The sequence below is a fragment of the Astatotilapia calliptera genome, chromosome 3 (assembly GCF_900246225.1).
Source record: "Astatotilapia calliptera chromosome 3, fAstCal1.2, whole genome shotgun sequence".
In the NCBI taxonomy this organism is placed as follows: domain Eukaryota; kingdom Metazoa; phylum Chordata; class Actinopteri; order Cichliformes; family Cichlidae; genus Astatotilapia; species Astatotilapia calliptera.
The window spans coordinates 7,623,786-7,646,903 of NC_039304.1; the positions used below are offsets into that span (position 1 = coordinate 7,623,786).

General features: G+C 38.7%; 2 protein-coding genes and 1 pseudogene across 2 annotated transcripts; all 3 read right to left on the bottom strand.

Annotated features, from left to right (window-relative positions):
* Positions 1-2,482: 2,482 nt before the first annotated feature.
* On the bottom strand, positions 2,483-4,406 carry LOC113018419 (immunoglobulin kappa light chain-like). The gene is made up of 5 exons (XM_026161487.1): positions 4,141-4,406; positions 3,322-4,023; positions 3,102-3,224; positions 2,965-3,008; positions 2,483-2,878 (listed from the first exon to the last, which is right to left on the bottom strand). The coding sequence occupies exons 1-5, from the start codon at positions 4,238-4,240 to the stop codon at positions 2,783-2,785; spliced, it is 1,065 nt and encodes a 354-aa protein (XP_026017272.1). The 5' UTR covers positions 4,241-4,406; the 3' UTR covers positions 2,483-2,782.
* A 425-nt stretch (positions 4,407-4,831) lies between these two features.
* LOC113018428 (uncharacterized) lies at positions 4,832-7,006 on the bottom strand (annotated as a pseudogene).
* A 5,297-nt stretch (positions 7,007-12,303) lies between these two features.
* On the bottom strand, positions 12,304-14,581 carry LOC113018436 (uncharacterized). The gene is made up of 5 exons (XM_026161505.1): positions 14,480-14,581; positions 13,700-14,392; positions 13,487-13,612; positions 13,358-13,401; positions 12,304-13,233 (listed from the first exon to the last, which is right to left on the bottom strand). Exons 1-5 carry the CDS (start codon positions 14,532-14,534, stop codon positions 13,114-13,116), a joined length of 1,038 nt encoding a protein of 345 aa, XP_026017290.1. The 5' UTR covers positions 14,535-14,581; the 3' UTR covers positions 12,304-13,113.
* Positions 14,582-23,118: the final 8,537 nt, after the last annotated feature.

The window sequence follows — 23,118 nt, forward strand, 5'->3', positions numbered from 1 at the left end:
TAATAAACATTTATTTTGTTTATTTTTATTTTATTAGTATTTTCCTTAAATGTGTTAAATATATATTTTCTCATCTAAATGTCCACTGAGCTGTGAGCCAGGGGACGGTAATGCGCCTTAACATTGGTTGCCAACCAAGAAGAAGAAGACGCTGTGAGCCAGGAGGGAGGGGGTGAGTGAGTGAGTGATTTGTTCGTTCGCTCTATGATTCAGCACAGGAGGGAGGGGGTGAGCGAGTCCTGAGTGATTTGCTTATGCTTACGATTCAACACAGGAAGGGAGGGGGTTGTCACTACCCGATCCGTACCGGAAACCCGATCGATACCCCGCATGCACGAAAGGTGTCTACTTCCGGTCGTAGCATTTTACGATAGTTATGGGTTAGAGTATCTGTTAAGACATTAAGAATAATAAGTATATCTTAAAATGTTTGCAATAATGAAGCATTTCAGTACAATGTAGACAAAAAACGAAAAATAAAAAGATACTTAAGGATCGGGACTCCCCGATCCTTACTGCGCATGTGCAAAGTCGGACCGTACAAATCGGGTCTACCCGATCCATACCGCGCATGTGCAGATGTTTTCTTCTTCTTCTGTTCGTTTAATGGCAGTTTACTCCCCAGTGTACGAGGATACTGCCACCTGCTGACCGAGCGAATGAACCCTATTTTAAACTGAATTGGCGTCATTACAAACGTGTGTTAAATTTGATTTAGTGATAGTCGAGTGTGTTTATGCTTGTCTGTTTGGAGAGGATTGACTGGAATAGTGATGATGATGTCTGCTATCACTGTCAATTGTCAGTAAACACTTAATCCGGCTGATGAATCTTCACGTGACACATTGCTAAGTCAATATTATTAAGTCTATAATTAGGCGCCATTCTTCTTATTTTACGGCGCTGTTGTTCAATCAGGGGACGCTCTCTGTTGAGGAGAAAAGCATGAATTTGTTTGAGGTGTCCATTGTTTAAATGTCCCGGGCAGTCGAAAAGGAGGCAGAGCTGTTGAGAAATGCTAAGAGCTAACTGGGCGCTAACCGTATCATTCAAATATATTAAATGTCGCAATGTTGGCAAAGAGAGGAAGTGACGTAAGATTTGCGCATGCGGGGTACCGATCGGGTTTCCGGTACGGATCGGGTAGTGACAACGGTGAGTAGCTCAAATGTGCTGTTAGCATGTTAGCAGAGCGATGCTACTGTGAACCGAGGAGCTATTTTCTTGATGTGAGCATCTACTCAGGGTTTTTTCTTCCAGTTCAGAGCAGAAATGCTTTTGTTAAGAAACTGGCTGTTGTTCCCCCCCCCCACAATTTTAATTATAAGCTAGATATATTTCTACTAAGCGAATTCGTTTGCTAACCGAAACAGGGATGAGTCAGTGAGTCAGTTGGGCTTGTGAATCATGATTCACGAGTCAGTAAAGTGATTCTCGAGTATTGAACGATTTGTTCACGAATCGAACATCACTATGTTGAACTGATATTGGTTATTATAGATGGTAGTTAAAAAGGTTTTGTTTAATAAATCACAGCATTTCTAGAATGTTCTCTCCAACTTTAGGTAAAATATAATTAAACCATTATGGTTGTTATGTTTTTATATCTTATGAAAAAACAGAACATGAAATTGTTTGAACATAAATGTTTTTCTCTAAAAATCGGCATAAATTAAAAGTACCAAAGAAAATCAGTCTTTCACCTTTCACCTTTCATCTCAGGCAGTGCTGTCATACAGCTCCTCTCCTGTCAATCTTTTACATTTCTACCATCATTTGTCCATAGTCAGATTTGTTGATGAAATCTCCGCTATATTCATAGTGATACATTCAAAATTGACTGTAATGACTGAGGTCAGCAGCTTTTTTCTTGTGGTTTGTGCATGTTCATTGTGCAAAAACCGCTTGTCATTCAAGGTAAACTCATGGGACACCAGCATGCTAGGCAAGCTGGGAATGGCTCTGTTTCCAGTGTTTTTCGATCCATGATCTGTGCTTTGTGTTGCATTAGCATTAGCAACTGAGGCATCATCATAACAGATGAGTTTCTTCTTGCCAATCACCTTGGCCAACATGTCTGATGTAAAGAAGCTGGAGGGTAAAAAAGTTGTTAGTACCTCCTTTAGTATGTTTGCAAAGGAAGCTGAGCGTGATGGAGAGGGGATGGCTGGTCTGACTGTGTCCAGTTTAATAAAACAGACACGTTAGATTAGCATCTATGAGAATGTCTGAATGTAAAGTGTTTAACAAGCTTAATTTTTTATTTTGTCCCCTGTAGATTTTATCCATCACACACTGTTCAAACCATTTCATTCAGCTGATTTTGTTGTTATTTATATATTTTAATAAACTCAAAATCCAGGTCTGTGTTTCTGAGCTCATGAAAGCGGTCAGTGGTGGTCCACCTGTAATCATCATGCTTAGCTTTCTGTAAAAGTCACCACACACTAGGATTAATCATACATTTATTCATGTCAGACAGGGTATTTATACATTTTAATTGATCTGTAGCTCAAAATCTGTTGTATACATTTATGAGTCTTGTGAAGGCCTAGAATATAAACAGCATGTAAGGCAGCTCTGAAGGCAAAAAGTTGTCTCCAACTGACTGTATATCAGAAATCCACTTGTGTTCATTTTTTTTTTGAAAGGTTTGTTTAATAATTTTTTGACGCAAAACTCTACAGTCATCACAGATGTTTGAAAACTTTACCATGATATACTTTAAAATGAGAAAGCATGATCTCTTGTTCTGTTAAACACAGATGAAACATTAGTTTTACTAATTTACACTGAAGTAAACACATTCACTCCAGGTGTCATCCCCCTGTCTTCCTGTGTTGTTGATCTTGTTCGCCCTTAAAACACTTTCGTAGCCCTGGTAAAGAAAAGATGAAAATCACAAATGTGGTTAGTGGGGGAAAAACAACAACACAATTTCCCATCAATCCAAGAAGACATTACCATTTCATTTGTCATGGTGAGATCTGAAAATCTTCTGTGAGATTCTGGAAAGCCAAAGAATAGATTTGATATCAAAGTAACATGAAATTCAGTGTATATGCACCTTGTATATATGCATACATTACAGCACAAGTTACCTGTGCAGAGACAGTGTTTTATCTTCTTCAAACTCATTGAGGAAATTAGAAATACAATCAGGATTGTATTGAATGCGACTGCTCCATGTAAGACATACGCCAAGAGAAGAGAGTCCAGCTTGTCTACATATTCAAACAGCAGGAGACATTACGGAGTTTTCAACTTTGTTAAAATATTGACTTCAAAGTGGGAGTAAAAACTTTTCTTAACTGTACTTACCCTCAAAGTCCAGCTTGGTCCCGTTTCCAAAAAGCATGTATCCACACGAGGCAACAGCACAGTAGTAGATCCCAGCATGAGAAACATCCAGGTTCTTCATTGGCAGGCTGTAGACACAGGTGTTTGTGTGTGTCTTTGGTTTCCTCTCACACTCATCATTCCTGCCTCCATGGCTGTAAATGAGTCCTGAATGAGACTCTTCAGAGTTTCTGAACCAGTAAACACTGTGTTCTTCATCACAGGTCCCAGTGTGTACTGTACAGTTCAGAGTCACAGAGCCTCCTGGTTGGATGGTCTTAGATGCAGACTGCTGAATTAAAGGCCGGCTGTTCAAACCTGAACCTTTAACACTCACAGTGATTCCTTCTGCAAATTCAAGACTTACCGAAAAGCTACTCGCGCAGAAATAGGTAGCTGAGTCCGAAACCTGAAGATTTTTTATCGTCAAATGGTTTTGAGCTTTTTCAGTAGACAGTGTGAAGCGTGGATTGTTCTCACATTCATCATAGAAAGTGCCATTTTTATCATACGAATAGAAGCTAGAAATGAGTCTTGGCTTCTCGCCTAGTGTTTGCTTATACCAGTAAAACCTTGCTACCACTTCACCTTCATAGAAACACTGCAAAGTTACACTCTCCCCGACATTAGTGGATATAAAAACTCTGTCTTGACGAACAGATGAGAGTTGATGACTCTTCTGAGCTGAAATGATAGAAGGAAAAAAGCAAAGACAACTGATTTAGAAACACGTAGGAACATCACTGACAGTGACCTTAATCTCTAAAAGATAAACGTTACAGAGGAAAAAACACAACTCACCCATTTCCCCAAAGAACAAAAGCATCAAATAGAAAACAGATGGTGGAGATATCATCATGTTCAAATCCGTGACTTGAATGGAAAGAATCTTTCTGTTCATAGTGTCTTCAGGGGCAAGACTGTATTTGATTGGCTGATTTAAAGTCACACTGTATGCAAAGAAAGAGCTTCACATTCACAGCATAGTGTCAAAACGTGATGAGAGATACACATTGAGAACAAAGTGTGTGACCTGAGCGGCGCATAGTGCATGAAGGTTGCTAATGCTCTACATAATCAAGAAGAGTTTCAATCCTCGTCTAGCATGAATGCTGACAGAACAAATGCGTACTGGGAGTTTTGTGGCATGTATTTCCATGGATGAGCAGCTCCTGCAGCAATGTTTAGTTGGCCCCATATTTGAATCCATATAGTGCATATAAAGCAATATCAAGTCCTAAATCTGAATGTTAATATGGTAAAAGTAATGAGAAAGATTGTAGAAGATTACAGTTCTAAAACACAATGTCAAAAATTTATTACATTCATGCTCTCAAACATTGTGTTTAGCAGCTTTATGAAAACAGTGTTAAATGGAAATATTTTTTTGTTAACTGTATTTTTACATTTCTTTTAATAATTCCACTTTTGAAATGTAAACAAAAACATCAAACAAGCAAAAACAGAGCAGAACAAAACTGCTCACCAGGCTTAATAGAATAAAATGCACATGTTCAATAGCTGATCACATACGACATACACCAACGCCAGTATAATCAGTGCCCAATGTAACCATGTAAAAAAAAAAAATCCTAAATTTGGGAAGGTTCTATTTTCATCTATGTAAAAATACAGGTCATGTATAACAGTAATACCTTCAACTCATCCATGAACTTTTGTAGTGAAAAATTATCATCCTTTTTAAATATATTTTCCAATGCAAATGGATTTAAGTCATGACTATGAAACACTGCCCGATGCAGATTCTCTGCACACATAACAGTAATTTATATTAGATTTTCTTAGTGTACAGAATGCGATCAGTCGATCTGGGCTCCTGCTGCTATGACATTTACTGCTCTTTGTGAATATACATAACTGAATTTCACAAGATGTAAGCAGATGTTTCATGAGATGTTGTGGCTGATTTGTATCCTCTACACTGACACTTTTTATACTGTCTTTTTTTTTTAGAAATTATAACGGAATAAGGGTGGAATTAAGTGAATGACTCTAAGCATCATCAGTTAAAAGTCATATTAACCTTCACTACACTTGATGTGATCTAACTCTGACCTCCAGTCCAGCTTCAAAACTCTTACCTATGTTAAAAGCAAAAACTGTTTTGTATTTGGTAGAGACTGATACAGAGCTGGACTGCTCATCTTATGAACAGACAAACAAACAACAAACGCTTTAAAGACATCTAAAGTATTGATATAGATAAGAAACACGTCCACTTCTACTGCTTTATGCTTGAGTAGACACATTCAGCCTTGCTGTTGTTTCTCAGTCTTCTTGGTCTGTCAGCCTTGTGGTGCTTCAAAGCGGCATAATGGATGTTTTCTTCATTTTGAGCGACCTGATTATAAAATATCAAATGCAAAATTATTTAAAATTGCTCAAAATAAATAAAAATGAAAACAAACTGAGTCCAAAATGTTCCAGTTATGTTAACATTTTAATGTTAACCCCCAAAAAATTACCTGTGCGACTGCTGAAGAAACAGGAGAAATTCTTGAACGAGACTCTGAAGAAAAACAAATAAAATGTTCTTACTGTAAAGCTCTGTCAGTACTGAGTAGTTAATGTCAATAACAATAAAGGTTGCAGTACCTGCGTGTTTGGTGCTGTTTCTCTTGTGGGTCACATACAATATGAAAGCCATTAAAACATTTAGAAGTGTGGTGAATGCCAACGCTCCACTCAAGAAATACACAAAGACACAACAGTTCCTCTCATCTGTGGACAGACACCACAAAATATTATAGATCCTGTAGCTTGCTGCTATGTAAGATTGTAATATATAAACAAAACAGTTACTCACACTCCAGCTTGGTCCCGTTTCCAAACAGTATGTGTCCACATGAGGCGACAGCACAGTAGTAGGTCCCAGCATGAGACATATTCAGGCTCTTCATTGGCTGTAGACACAGGTGTGTGTCTGTGTGTTGGGTTTCCTCTCACACTGATCATTCCTGCCTCCATGGGTGTAAATGATTCTTGGGAAAGACTCTTCAGAGTCTCTGAACCAGTAAACACTGTGTTCTTCATCACAGGTCCCAGTGTGTACTGTACAGTTCAGAGTCACAGAGCCTCCTGGTTGGATGGTCTCAGATGCTGACTGCTGCACTAAAGTTGGGATGTTCGACCCTGAACCTTTTACATCAATAACAGTACCTTCTGCAAATGCAAACATGTACCCATAGCTGCTTGCACAATAGTAAGTAGCAGAGTCTGAAATGTCCAGATCTTCTATCTTTAAGTCAATTTTTCCTTTTTCAGAATTCACAGTGAACCGTGGATCACTCTTGAATTCATCATTAAAAATGGCTTGATTGTCCACTGTGATAGTGCAAATGAGCTTTGACTCCTTTCCCAAATGTAACTTATACCAGTAAAGCCTTGCCACATCGTTACCTTCATAGAAACAGCGCAGAGTCACATCGTCCCCAGTATTAGCTGATACAAAATGTCTTTCTTGATGAACAGACAAGGAGAATTTGAGGTCATTTGTGTGAGCTGAAATAAAATGAAAGAACGTAAATGAACATTTGAGACACATGAAAGGATGGTAAAAGTTTTATACTGCAGTTTTAAAAAACTCACCTGTTTCCCCCAAGAACAAACATGTCAGATAGAAGACAAACTGCGCAGATGCCATCGTGTTCAGACTCTGGTGCTGAATGAAAAGATTCTTGAACCTGTCTTTGCTTTTCAAAGAAGACTGTGTTTGATTGGTCAACCACAAATGACACATCATGTCTTATTTAGGGAGTTTGATCACGTGTCAACTGACGTCTATATGTTAAGCTCAGTGTCTGGACTGTTAGGAAACAACATAAATGATCGCAAAAGACTAGTTGGGTAAGGGAAGACCAATCTAGTCTTCCCTAGTAATCTAAAACCCATGTTCTAGATGACCTTTGTTTCCATTATACCACCCTATTCCATGTTTTTTGCAGAATACTTTTAGTAAGTGTCATTTCCTTTTTGAAATATGGTGTTCAATACCGGCTGCTTTTCATAGTATAAACTTTGGTATATACAAGTCTGCAATTTGTATGAATCTACATAGACATGCATATAAATCGCAAGATGACCACTTGGTAGTTGGCAAACATCAAGTGGTCTTTTTCTAGCAGCTTTTTCTTCATTCAAGGTAAAACATTTTCACAGTGGAGACTCGAGCTTAAAAGTTACTTACTCCATATGTTGTTAGCTTGGCAGTCTATGCAACAGGCTTACTAAGTAACTAATTACTTAGTTACTTTTTAAAAACATGATTTACAACCTGAATAAATAAAGAATAAAGAAATAGATCTTTCAGCCCAATTCTACTTTTTCTGCATAATCCATCATGCAAAATGTAATCAGATGGAAAAGTCTCTTTTTAAAATTTGCTTTATTAGTTTTAATCTTTTGACTTTATGTATCAAGCAAACATTAAATTATATGCAACATTCACTGACTGGAAGAAATTTGTTTAACATTTAAACCTTTTTTCTGCACTTTCCAGCACATAAAATAAAATATATATTTTTTTGCATTTACACTCACTCTTTCAAATAGATGCAAGTAAAACACAGCAGAAAATAAATAAAATCAAAGACTAGCGGTCCTTTTGCTCTATTTTCACCTGTAAAGCAGGAGTGAGGTAGGCGGAGGTTTGCCCTGGTGCAGGTGTGCCGCAGCGGTCAGTGGAAGAGTCCACGAGTTTCTCTGTGAATTTCCCATTACGTGGTCGCGTACTCGGTGCTTGCTTGGAAGTTTAGGGGGTTTTTTTCGTCGTAAAGAGAAGTTTTCTTCCCACGCACAACGGACTCTAATGTTTTTGCCACTTTTTATGGAATCAAACTCAAAGTAAGGTCAGTACTTCCACGCTTGAAACGCTTTTTGTCGAATCTGTTGAAACGCATAGCGCTTTGTTAAAAGCCGAGAAAAGCACCATATTTGATAGCTTGCTGTGAGACCTCACACCGGGCACATCTACTGCGGGTGTGCTCCTGTTATCGGACCCGGAGTTAGCAACATCCCCCAAGAACCCGAAAAGGAGAGTCCTGGCCCCTAGCCCTGCCAGTGTAGCAGAAATGATGACGGATGATGATGGCAGCAGCAGCCGTTCTTCTCTGGGCAAGTACCTTAATGTTGTTCGTGTGTAATTTACGTTGAGTAGGCTAACCATGTTATTAAATTAATGCATGTAAGGTGAACTAGCAAACACCGTCGTAGTTACATGCGGCTGTCTGTTTGATGGCAGATACTCCCTTCACCCTTTTTTTCCAAACTGACGGCCTGTCATAATGTCTTCAGTTTTTGTGTTTGTTGTAGGGCTGTCAACCTTAACGCTTTAACACCGTCATCACGATTAATGCGATTAAACTATTTAAGGCAATCAACCCATCTGGAGTGCAAAATGGACAAACTTTGGACGAACTGCCCAAAATGCGTTGTCAGAGGAATTTCGGGGATTTTGAGTCATTCTACGCTCCATATGGATTAATTGAGTTAACATTTTTAATCGTGTTAATAGTGTTGATGGCGTTAACGCTGACAGCCCTAGTTTGTTGGTTTGTTTTTATTTTGTTTTATTTTAGTTATTAGATGCCACTCCAGCCAGCCAGAGAATCCCCCGCTGCCCCGCCCCTCTCCTACCTGTGCAGCAAGCAGCAGGTGCACCTCACAAACAGAGGGCGCCCTTACTCCTCGCAAATGGATAATAGAAATACAATCAGTGCCTATGCAATCCGCAAAATGCACTTGCATGCTATCGGGGCAGCATAGGTGCGAGTAACTTTTTTTTCGCCGATGCCATGATGCCACGTTGCCATCCTGGGCAACCGCCCATGTCGCCCATATCAAGAACCGCCACTGTTTACACTGTTCCTGCAGCAGGGGATGGGAAAGGTCTACACCTCTTCTCGCTCTCCCTTTTCAAGACACTTTAAATCCTTAAAGCGTGGGTCAAGCACAGTAGGTATCTTGAGCCACTGACAGTTGAGTGTAGCTACACGTTAGGGTAGGTCCTCTGTGAAGGCGGTCTTAAATTTGACCATATAGTTCGAGTCTTCATCGAAGACCTCCATGGTGTGATCCAGGTGGCAGAAAGCAGGTAAAACCACTGAACATGAGACATATGTCTCACCTCCAAGACGCTCAGTCAAAGCCTGCAGTAGACAGTTCAAGAAAGTAATTATTAATACTCTGGGTCGACGGACATGCCGGCGCGTCAACATCACATGACCAATTTAAAATGACACAGCAACAAGATGCAGAGCAGCTCCTGGTCCCTGCCACCCTGGCAGCTGTGCCTCCATGATTTTAAAGTGGGTTTCAGCAGGTGCAGGAGCACTAAGAGTGGATTCAAACTGCTCACATACTAAGTTGTTTTGGAATCTCCAGTAGTTTTTAGTCATGTAAAGACTGTGATCAACTGACCTGTGCTGCTGCACTTTTCCTGCTGTTCATTGATTAAGCCATCTAAATTCAACAAAATATAAAGATATAACAGTTATGTAAGCTTTGTGGCTGATTTCCAGCCCCTGGACACTATAAGGACAGTATAACAGGCAGAATTTGGTGAGTGAATTTTATCAGCTTCATTATATTAAATATGTATTGATGTCTGCTATGCTTGATGTAACCTCACAGCGACCATCAACACCACCCTGTTCTGTACAAGCTGAGTATAGTGCATGTCTGTAAACCTCACTACAGTACAGTAATTTAAACTTGCCTGCATAGCTGTCAACCTTTGAACAACACCAAATTAGTGTACTACAGGTTGCTTCAGAAGTTATCTGCAAACGTGTTTCTTCCTAACAGGCAAGACAGACAACAGCTCATGGCCCAAGGCCAGTGTGTGGACCTGAGGACTGACAAACATTAAACTACAGCTGTGACAATGTGCAAAAATTAACCAGCAAGAAAATATAATGTGTTCAACTCAGCTAGCTGCGGTGCAAAAGACTGTGTTGTGCAATAGAAGTGGCGTTGACTTGTTAAGATAAGATAAGATAAGATAAGATAACCTTTATTAGTCCCACACGTGGGAAATTTGTTTTGTCACAGCAGGAAGTGGACAGTGCAAAAGTTATGACGCAAAAGTTACAAGCTGAAAAGGCATATAAGCTAGCAGACAGTGTATGAATGTTTTCTAATCAGTCAACAGGATCTTTGGCATTGTTCATGAAATAATCTCTGTCATTTACAATAATATTTTACCTGCTGCTTTATAAGATTGTGGTTGGTATTTATGTTTCAGTTTAAGGTTAGAACCCGCACAGGTCTGGAGAAGTTTACAGAAAAAAATGCAGCAATGAAGATCCCAGTGACACAATGGCTTATATAAAAGTAACCACCAGGAAGAATATTTCAAACGAACAGGTTAGAAACCTCAGATATATTATGAGGCTGTTATCAGTAGCCCAGTTAATGAGGCAACAGGACTATACTTTTAACAACAAATAAGGTTCAGATGTGGGGAATTATTTGATAGCTGTTAAAGGCCTAAATCTATATGAATCAATGAAACAAGAAGAATGTGCAAGAAGACAATCCTCTGAGACAGGACTGCATCGGATAATAATAACCTGAATAAGAAACCGGACTGGAGCCTCAACAATGATGCTCTTTACAGGAAGGGTCAGAGCAGACTTTTTTTTTTTACATTTTTTACAGTGTTGTATGTTGGAGCAGCAGTTTATCAGCAGCTGAGAGGAAGAGGTTGGATAAACTCATCAGGAAGGCCAGCTCTGTTCTGGGATGCACCCTGGACCCAGTACAGGTGGTGGGAGACAGAAGGACTCTGGCCAAAATAACATCTCTGATGGACAGAGTCTCCCACCCCATGCATGTAAATGTTGCTGAACTGCAGAGCTGCTTCAGTGACAGACTGCTACATCCTAGATGCATGAAGGAGCATTTCTGCAGGTCCTTCCTCCCTGCAGCTGTCAGACTGTACAATCTGAACTGCTCCCAACAAACATAGAGGTTTACATCAGCGCTGTAACTTGAACTATTTTATCAACTGATTCACACTACAACCTGGATTTGCTTCTTCTCTGTATTTAATTTAATTTAATTTAATAACGGGACAGTACTCTGTCTTCGGTAACCATTGCCCTTGATGTAAATATGTAAAAAAATGTGTATGTTTCTGTTCTGTGTCTTGTGTACTGTTTGTTTGTATATGTCTTTCTGGCTGCTGTTACATCCAAATTTCCCCTTGTGGGACAATTAAAGGATTATTCTATTCTATCTGGGGTCTTAGTCAAGGAGGTGATCAAGAACCCAATGGTCACTCTGACAGAGCTCCAGCATTGCTCTGTGGAGAAAGGAGAACCTTCCAGAAAAACAACCATTTCTGCCAGCTCATTGCTTAGACTATGCTGTAATTATATAATATAAAGTTTTCATAATTTCACAGAAATTAAAAAAAGAAGACTTTCATAGCGGGAGGTGGAAAAATAAAATGTTATGATTATTAATTATTGTGGTTTTGAAAATGTCTATGGGGGATCTTCTAAGAAAAACCTATGTTTTTTGACCCTCCATATAAATATAAAGCTGAGCTGTATTAGAGGTCAGTAAGCCTGGAAAAAAATAAGTAAATAAATGACGCTTAAATCAAGTGAAAGCAGTGTCAATTGTAAAGGATTGAAGCATTCTGCTTGGCTGGATGGTGAGAAATATATACAAATATATACAAAATTACACTTCTAAAGCATAATGTAAAAAACAACAAAACAGTTTTCTTTTTCTAAATTCACACTCTCAAACTTAGGAAGCATCTTTGCTTAAAATTTGTGGTTAGCAGCTTTATGAAAAGAGTTTGAAAGGATTTTTTTTTTCCTTAACTGTATTTTAAAATTTTTTTATTTGAATTTTTTATAATTTCCTTGAAAAAGTAAATAAAGACAAAAGACAAGGAAAAAACAGAGCAGAACAAAACAGCTCATCGGGTTTAATATTGCCTTTATGCAAATTATACATTACTATGTGATCAGCTATTGAACGTCTCATTAAAGAGACAACCCAGAAATCAGCAGATAGTCACGTAGAGAAAATCTATAGTCATTTGTAATACTCACACATCTAATTTCAAACTAGTCCATCCACTCCACAGATGAAGCAATTGCTCCCAATGCCATTTGTGAACACATACAAATCCAGTATAATCAGTGTCCGATGCCCAATGTTACCATGGGGAAAAACCCCTAAACATTATTATATAAATACAATAAAGTGTGTCATCTATTTTCCAGGCTGGTAGAAATATGAGTCGTGTATAGTAGCCATTTTGGAAAAGCCTGTGTTATTTATTAGCTTTTGTAGTGACAAATTATGAGCGTTTTCAAATATTGTCATGGAACTGAAGTCATGAATATGAGACAGCCCAATGCAGATTCTCTGCACAGCATAGTTAACATTGTGTCATGTACTTTCCTTGTTTTACGTCTAAGAGAATAGACAGTTTTAATCACTCATCACTACAACTGCTACAGTAAAAAGTTTTCATTAAAAAAAAATGAATTTAAAGGTAAATATGGCTTCACTTCTGTGTATTCAACCTCAAAATGCACTGCAAACTTTTGAATCCTGCCCAGATTTAAAACTCTTACCTATGTTAAAAGCAAAAACTGTTTTGTATTTGGTAAAAATGTAACTAAGGTTAATACAGAGCTTGCCTGCTCATAATATGTACAGACAAACAGAAAGCAAATGTTTTCAAGACATCGAAAGTATTGATATAGATAAGAAACACATCCACTTCTATTGCTTTATGCTTGAGTAGACACATTCAGCCTTGCTGTTGTTTCTCAGTCTTCTTGGTCTGTCAGCCTTGTGGTGCCTCAAAGCGGCATAATGGATGTTTTCTTCATTTTGAGCAACCTGATTATAAAATATCAAATGCAAAATTATTTAAAATTGCTCAAAATAAATAAAAATGAAAACAAACTGAATCCAAAATGTTCTGGTTATGTTAACATTTTAATGTTAACCCCCAAAAAATTACCTGTGCGACTGCTGAAGAAACAGGAGAAATTCTTGAACGAGACTCTGAAAAGAACAAATAAAATGTTCTTACTGTAAAGCTCTGTCAGTAATGATTAGATAATGTCAATAACAATAAAGGTTGCAGTACCAGCGTGTTTAGTGCTGTTTCTCTTGTGGGTCACATACAATATGAAAGCCATTAAAACATTTAGAAGTGTGGTGAATGCCAACGCTCCACTCAAGAAATACACAAAGACACAACAGTTCCTCTCATCTGTGGACAGACACCACAAAATATTATAGATCCTGTAGTTTGCTGCTATGTAATATTGTAATATATATTAAAAAAACAGTTACTCACACTCCAGCTTGGTCCCGTTTCCAAACAGTATGTGTCCACATGAAGCCACAGCACAGTAGTAGGTCCCAGCATGAGGCAGGCTCTTCATTGGCAGGTTGTAGACACAGGTGTGTGTTTGTGTGTTGGGTTTCCTCTCACACTGATCATTCCTGCCTCCATGGGTGTAAATGATTCTTGGGAAAGAATCTTCAGAGTCTCTGAACCAGTAAACACTGTGTTCTTCATCACAGGTCCCAGTGTGTACTGTACAGTTCAGAGTCACAGAGCCTCCTGGTTGGATGGTCTCAGATGCTGACTGCTGCACTAAAGTTGGGATGTTCGACCCTGAACCTTTTACATCAATGACAGTACCTTCTGCAAATGCAAACATGTACCCATAGCTGCTTGCACAATAGTAAGTAGCAGAGTCTGAAATGTCCAGATCTTCTATCTTTAAGTCAATGTTTCCTTTTTCAGAATTCACTGTGAATCGTGGATCACTCTTGAATTCATCATTAAATATGGCTTGATTGTCCACTGTGATAGTGCAAATGAGCTTTGATTCCTTTCCCAAATGTAACTTATACCAGTAAAGCCTTGCCACATCGTTACCTTCATAGAAACAGCGCAGAGTCACATCGTCCCCAGTATTAGCTGATACAAAATGTCTTTCTTGATGAAGAGACAAGGAGAATTTGAGGTCATTTGTGTGAGCTGAAATAAAATGAAAGAACGTAAATGAACATTTGAGACACATGAAAGGATGGTAAAAGTTTTATACTGCAGTTTTAAAAAACTCACCTGTTTCCCCCAAGAACAAACATGTCAGATAGAAGACAAACTGCGCAGATGCCATCGTGTTCAGACTCTGGTGCTGAATGAAAAGATTCTTGAACCTGTCTTTGCTTTTCAAAGAAGACTGTGTTTGATTGGCCAACCACAAATGACACAGCATGTCCTATTTAGGGAGTTTGATCATGTGTCAACTGACGTCTATATGTTAAGCTCAGTGTCTGGACTGTTAGGAAACAACATAAATGATGGTAAAAGAAGGTATATAGCTCAGTAAGGGACAGCAGGTTACTGCATTTTCGAGGACCTGTGTTTCTTGTTAACCATTTCATTACATATTTTTTTGCAGCATACTTTTACTAAGCTTCATTTTCTTTTTTAGATATGATGTTCAGTATTGGCTGTTTTTATATTAGAACCTTTAAATTAAACAATCAACGTGTCATTAAAGTTTAGACTTTCAACAGGTGCAAGGCCAGGTGCATCTTCTGATGGGCTAACTCTGGCTAACCCTCTGTCTTGTTTTGTCACAATCAGTGTTGGTCAAGTTACTTGAAAAAAGTAATCAGTAACTAATTACTGATTACTCCCCCCAAATGTAATCCTGTTACTTTACTGATTACTTATTTTTAAAAGGAATTAATTACCTAGTTACTTTTTAAAAACATGATTTACAACCTGAATAGGTGATAAAGCGATAGATCTTTCAGCCCAATTCTACTTTTTCTGCACAATTCATCACATAAAATGTATTCAAATGGAAAAAGTCTCTTTTTAAAACTTGTTTTATTAGTTTTAATCTTTTAACTTCATGCATCAAGCAAAAATTTAATTATATGCAACATTCTCTGACTGGAAGAAATTTGTTTAATATTTAAACCTATTTTCTGTACATTCCAGCACATAACATAAAATAGGTTTTTGTGTTTACACTTTTTCAAATAAATGCAAGTAAAACACAGCAGAAAATAAATAAAATCAAAGACTCAGCGGTCCTGTTGCTCTATTTTCACCGGCGGAGTATATTAGGCGGAGGTTTGCCCTGGTGCAGGTGTGCCGCAGCGGTCAGTGGAAGAATCCGCAAGTTTGTCTGTGAATTTCCCATTCCGTGCTAGCGTACTTGCTTGGAAGTTACGGGGTTTTTCGCTGTAAAAAGAAGTTTTCTTCCCTCGCAGTGAACAGCTGACGCTAATGTAGGGCTGCTCGATTATGGCAAAAATGATAATCACGATTATTTTCACTGAAATTGAGATCTCGATTATTTGACGATATTTATTTAACCCTTTAAGACCTACTATAGAACCAAGTCCGCCAGAGCTTATATTATTTTTTTACATGTTGTAGTGCCATTTGTGGGAGCATTTCAAGTTGCTATACAACTGTTATAGCCCATATTTTAATACTATGTATGCATTAAGTCCATAGTAACTACATTAATTGCAAAAAAGTGCAATAAACTACAAAAAAATTGAAAATCGTTTTTGGTTTTTTTTACATATATTTCTACTTGGAGAAATTTAAGAGGTTTATCCCTCAAAACTTTAAATACAAAAAAGTTGCAAAAAATAATTTACAACAACAGGAAATTTATTTTGAGTGTCTTCATAGTTTTATTTTGGAGATACACCAATTTTTATATACTGCAGGAAAAACGAAAAAACAATCATATGATGCAAATTTGCAAAGAAAACAGCAGGTGCATCAAAATAAACTATTTCCAGCAGTGCAATTCGAGTTCTAAGCATCCCAGAAACTATTCAGAAAACTCAAACATGACCAGTATAGGCTTTTAAGGCCTACAAATAAAAAACTACATTTTCCGCGAAAATGACGTCACTTCCGGTTTCGGCCAGGAAATGGCGGACATGCGATCTTTCGCGCTGACGTCTGTTTCACTGTGGGAAGTGTTACGAACAGCTGATCGGATCGGCAAAGCGTGTTTCTGGAATATTATGTTTTTGTTCCTGCAAGCACTTTTTATGCAATTTTTGCAAAGCTTTATATGGAAGGAAACCGTGACCGAGGACAAGCTGATGGCATAAGATGTAAGTACAACTCCTCCGGTTTCATATGCAAAACAAATTATTGCGCTAGCTTACACGGTTCAGGTTCTACAGGGATTTAATAATAGTTACACAAAACGGAGCGTACTGCTCTGACCGGCTTTAAAGGGTTAACAATGACTTTAAAAAATAATATAAAATAGTGTGCAACACCACTGAAGTTTTTTTTACCTCTCTTTTCAACCAACGGCAGTCACTCTCCTCTCCAAATAACTTCTGCTTAGCTTTCCGAGCTTCCCTCGGGTCCTCTTAATCAGCGGTCTCCAACCTTTTTTGCGCCACGGACCGGTTTATGCCCGACAATATTTTCACGGACCGGCCTTTAAGGTGTCGCGGATAAATGAGGGAGGGGCTAATAATCGGCTCAGTCATTTTTAATGATCGTTGAAAGCCCAGATCGTAATCGTGATTAAAATTCGATTAATTGAGCAGCCCTACGCTAATGTTTTTGTCACTTTTTACGGAATCAAACTCAGTACTTCCACGCTTTAAAAGTTGCACTATCATACTCTCTCCCACACTCGATATATTGTCCATTGTTGATCTGCACACAGCTGTTGCCACGAACGTCGCACTCGCTTACATCACTGTCATGAGACACTCTCACAAGAAAATCACGGTATTAGTAACATAGTAACGCAGCGTGCTTACGGGAAAGTAACGGTAATCCAATTACCTTTTCTAATCCCTTAATATCCTCGTTACTTGAAAAAAGTAATCAGATCACAGTAACATGTTACTGTACTCTGCCCATCTCTTGTCACAATAAGCAATAACATAATTAAAGGTTACATATTAATAATCCTAATCATTAAATCTCAAAACAAGCGGTATGCATCAACAAGTGCTCATACAACAAGTGGTATAAACTTCTGATCTAAAAGTTTATGTGTTACATAAAATTAGAATGTATGGGTTAAATGCAGTATAACCACTTCACACCTTCTCATAGAATATGTTACTGTGTTAAGTGTACGCATCTTGTCAGTCTGTGTGTTTCCTGTTTTTATTTTGATAGTCTTTGTCCTCTGTCAGTGGAGTCTGCTTTGCTTCCTGCGTCTCTTTACATCTGATTAGTCCCCACCATGTTTCCACCTGTTCCCCATCCTCTCGTTATCCTGCCTGTGTAGTTTAGTCCTCAGTCTGTTGTCGCGTCGTACACTCTGTCCGTGCTGTGTTTTCCCCCCTCGTGTTCCAGGAAATATCCTTGCTCTCACTTCGGGTTTGTTTTTCTCAGGTTTCCCTGATTACTCTGTGGTGTATTTCAGTCCTCCGTCATTCATAGCCTGTTCTCACGTCATTAATCTTCATACCCTCTTTTTGTGCTGTGTTTCAAGTCTGTGCTTCCTTGTGTCTAGTTTCCAGTGCCAGTTTAGTTTATGTTTCACACTTGAGGTTTTGGTTTATTTTTTTAAGTGTTTATTTCCATGAAGAACATCATCCGGCAATAAAGCTGCACCCTAAGTTCTATCCTTTGTTACCGAGTCGTGTATTTGGGTCGAATCTCCTGCCTGCCACACAACACACCCTGACAACAGCCAAGAAGAAACATATCAGAAGGCAAATCGTGCAGATGTCATTTTACTCAAACTGCTGTGCTATATGAAGAAATCCTTAATACTTTTTTCGCTTTAAAACTAAGACTGACTGGATAACTAGAATTGACACGATATGCTTTTTATAAAAAAAAACTTGATGATGCCCTTCTGATACTGTTAAGCTCAGACAGACAGGCATAATTCTGTTTGGATATTTGAGCGCTCACACATAATATAGTTTATTTACATTGGTTAGTATCCATGCACCTTTTTTTCAAGCCTTTTTGTCATAGTCCTCAAATGTTTGAGGTTGAGGACAAGAGCTGTATAAACTATGACCACAACTGTGTGTTTGTGTGTGTGTAAGTCATAGCTAGTGCTGTCAAAATTAATGCGTTAACACAGATTAAGCCGTCATCATGAAAAATGTTAACACTATTAACGCATTTAGAGTGCAGAATGACTCGAAATCCCTCAAGTGTTTATGTCAACGCGTTTTGGACAGTTTGTCCAAGTAGAGTTACCTATGCACATGCGCAAATGGGCAGCTGATCTGGTAAATGGCCTGTATTTGTATAGCACTTTACTAGTCGCTAAGGACCCCAAAGCACTTTACACATCCAGTCATCCACCCATTCACACACTGGTGATGGCAAGCTACATTGTAGCCACAGCCACCCTGGGGGTGCACTGACAGAGGAGAGGCTGCCGGTCACTAATGCCACCGGGCCCCCTGAACACCACCGGTAAGCAACGGGTGAAGGATCTTACCCAAGGAGACAACGACGGAGACTGTCCAAGCCGGGGCTCGAACCGGCAACCTTCCGATTACAAGGCGAACTCCCAACTCTTGAGCCACGATAGTAGTGGTAGTGACGGGCAGGTGAACCAATCAACTCAATATGGAAGATGATAAATGCACATTGGCCCTCTCGATGGGAAATTTGAGTATTAAAAAAAAAGACTGAACGGTCGACCGGTTTAAAGTATTACGCACATTGTGTAAGAAGGATTTTTCTTTTCACCAAAGCACTTCCAGCTTAAAATATCCCATTGATGCGAAGCATACTTTAGTCGGGCATGCTGCTAGGACTTTGGCTAAGGCGTCACCCAGCTTGCAACAAACCACTCACGGAGCATTGGGGGCTCAATAAGTACCTCAGACATGTTGACTGATACAATTGCCAAGTGGATTGCGACAAACTGCATCCATGTTAATTTTGTTGAGAACACGCACTTTACATATCTTTGGTTCCACATTTCTAGGACTTTTCTAGGATGCTTTCTTGGACTAGAAGTGCCTCCAAGAGTGACAGAGGGAGAGCATAAATGTTTACAGAGTTTTTTGTTAATATGAATGTTCAAGATGTTCAATAAACATGTTAAGTGCGTATATTTTCCCTTTTTTCTTTAGTCTGTTTGCTCATGTAAAATGAAATGTGATTAATATAGAATAAAAATTAAATGATATTTAATCGTGATTAATCAAAATTAATCCACAGTAACCCAGTGATGGAGCTGTTAAAAAATTGTAATTGTTTGACAGCACTAATATATATTATGCCTATTACCTATTAGTATATAAGTTTTTTTAAAAGTTGTATTTCACAGGAGATAACCTGTGTTAAAAGATTAAAGAAAATTATTCAAATTCTCTTTGAATTTAAGCATACATTCTTTGTGTTTATTCTCCATGTACTGCATTATACAATGGCTTGCAAAAGTATTCGCCCCCCTTGAACTTTTTCACGTTTGGAATCATGTATGATTTTCATCCCACTTCTCACGTGTACACCACTTTGTGTTGGTCTTTCACGTGGAATTCCAATAAAATTGATTCATGTTTGTGGCTGTAATGTGACAAAATGTGGAAAAGTTCAGAAGTTCCAAATACTTTTGCAAGCCACTGTATTGCATGAATGTCAGTTACAAGCTTAAGTATAAAGTTGAAAAAGTGTAATTGCAGCCAGGCTATTGATCAAGTAATTGCAGTTATTTGCAATTAATGATAGAAAATTGTGAGATTCATTAGTTATTTTTTTTTATTTATTGTCAGCGCTAGTCATAACATACCTATATTGCCAAAGATAAAACATTTCAGATTTATGCCTGGCAATGTCACTGTGTTGCTGTGTTGAAAGAAAATAAATTTTACTGCCATTAAATCTTTACACAAGATAGTTAGCTAATCATGCGCCCATATAGAAAATGTCACGAGTTTACTCACACCTCCAGTGAAGCCCCCCCCCCCCCCCCCCCCCCACACACACACACACACACACACATCTGCCACACTAACAGAAGAAAACAAAAGAATGTTAAGGCGGTTAGCAGGTCTCAGTGAAACAAGACGATGTTTCTCCAACACCATGATGCTACATATGACATATAACAGACAATCAACACAGGACTGCATAAAGTGCAATCTGCAAAAATCGCAAAAAAACCAAAACAAAGACAGTGCAAAACCACGTGATACAGACACAACAGTGCAGTAGAAATGTGCAAAAGACTGAGTATTGTGCAAAAAGTCTTGCTTTGCGGATGCAGCCGGTGCAATAAGTGTCTGTGATGGAAGGTAGAGAGGCTCCAATGAGCTTCTCAGTGTTCTCACTTTCCATTGTAAGGTATTGCGATCAGGAACTGAATTCTTTGAAAGTCTAAAATTTGTATGAATCTGTATGGACATGCATAGTAACAGCACGATGACCACTTCACATCTGGCAAACATCAAGTAGTCTTTTTCTGGCAGCTTTCTGTGCATTCAAGGTAAAACACACAGTGGAGGCTCGTTATTAAAAGTTACTGTATATATTGTTAGCTTAGCAGTTCATGCAACAGATAATCCATTTTTTCCAATCCGCACATTTTCCATGCTCCAACAGTAATGATCCTGCCTAGTTTAATTGTGGAACATAAAGGTTCTTGAAAATCTGAGAGAAAAGAGGTAGCAGACCCAGATGGACAATATTAAAACACTTTACAAAAGCTCATTGCTTCCGATTTTAGTCATTATCATCCCAAAATTGATATAAGAGCTTCTGAGAACAGTGTGGCATAAAAATGTATTTTTAAAAATAACAGCAGTTCTGCCTCAAAATGAACCGTCTCCAGGACACAGTCCTAAAAGATGTGCAACTTCATTCTCACGCTGCCACATCTTAGAGATAAAAATAAAATCCAACTTCTCACGACAGAACAAGTCATTTAAAAGAAAGGACTTGTTAGCAATAGAGCATTAGTCATTTTAGCAGAGAAGTACAGTGAAGAAGCTGGAGCGAGGTAAGGTGGCACAAAAGCGAAGCTCCCGTGAATCTGTATTTTCATAAACCCACTGAAACCAACAAAGTAGGACAAGAAAGCCGGCTTGCTTGCTCAGCTTTTCTGTCGAAGTTTCTGAAGTGAAGTCGGGATCCTGACTTTTAGCAACAGAGGTACACTGAGGTCTGCCGCATGCTCTAACCACAGTGGAAAAACAAACTTGTTTTGATGCGTCTGGAAACTACCCATGGCAAATGTGATTGCTATTAGTGAATGGTACTCATATGTCTAATGATGTGAAAAAGCAACCTTTTCATATCAGTGACTTTAGTCTCTGACACAGTTTTGTTCTATCAAATCAAATCAGGAGTTTTTAAGAAGCTGATGGTCTTGTCTGCATGTGGTCTATAATTTGAAATATTCTCTAAGACTTTCCTGTGTCCTTCTTTCTGCCCTCCTCACCTGTTTTGTGTAGTTTGGCCCCCAACACTATTTTGTGGAGCAGAGAATTTTTTCCGAAACATTTCTAATTCTGCAGTGGAGCTGGTAGAGCTGCAAACACTTTCTTGAGTAATACAGTTGCACCCAGTTTATTTCAGAAGTTTTTTATTTCTTCTGTCAGTATCAGAAATCCTGAGGTAAATATAAACTGCAAACACACTTGTATGAATTGTTTAAGAGTTTTATTGAAAAGCAGCAATCTAAAGTCATCACATTTAGCTGAAATCTTAAAAAATAAAACTTTAGAAAAGTCATGATAAACTTTAAAAAGTGAAAATATGAGGTTCTGCTCTGTTATAAAGAAACAAAGATGAAACATTTTCAGTTTTACTGCTTGAAGCTGAAGTACACACATTCACTCCAGAAGTCACCAGTCTTGCTCTTGTTCTCCTGGTAACAACAAAGTACAAAGATTGAATTACACATTCGATGGTAAATGCAGCTCAGAGCGCTTTTTGTACAACATGCCTCACTTACCCATTCACACAAGCACCTTTTTTCGATGTTCAAGTGTTATAGTTTCTAACATTCACATATTCATAATCTGTTGTGACTTATGAAACAAAGTTGTTTTTTAACCTAAGAGTTACCTCTTTGTGTTTCATGGAGAAATTTGAAAAGCTTGGATGACATTCTGGGCAGCAGCAGCTGTTTATCTTGATGATCACACGCAAAGTGGAAATATAGTCAGAACGGTCATGAATGCAACAGCTCCTTTCAAGACAAAGGAGTCCATGTTATCTGCAGATAAAGGAGGAGAAATAAAATTGCGTTCAGCTGTATAAATTTAGAGTGGGAGTAGATGTTCTTCCTGAATGTACTTACTTTCAAAGTCCAGCTTGGTCCCGTTTCCAAACACTATGTGTCCACATGAGTCAACAGCACAGTAGTAGGTCCCAGCATGAGACAGATTCAGATGTGGGATTCATCGGGAAACTAGCGGATGATACCGTGGAGACAAAGACTATCACAACGTTTCCCAACCAGAAGCCGTGGGTGGATAAAACCATCCGCAACACTCTGAGATCCTGCACCGCTGCCTACAACACGGGACTCATGACGGGGGACATGGACCCGTACAAAGCCGCGTCATATAACGTGCGGAGGGCGGTGAAAGAGGCGAAGCAGCGCTACGGGAGGAAACTAGAGTCACAACTCCAACAGAGTGACTCTAGGAGCCTGTGGCGGGGACTAAGGACAATAACGGACTATAAAGCACCAACAACCGGTATGACGAACGCGGCCTTAACTCTGGCAGACGAGCTGAACACTTTCTATGCTCGCT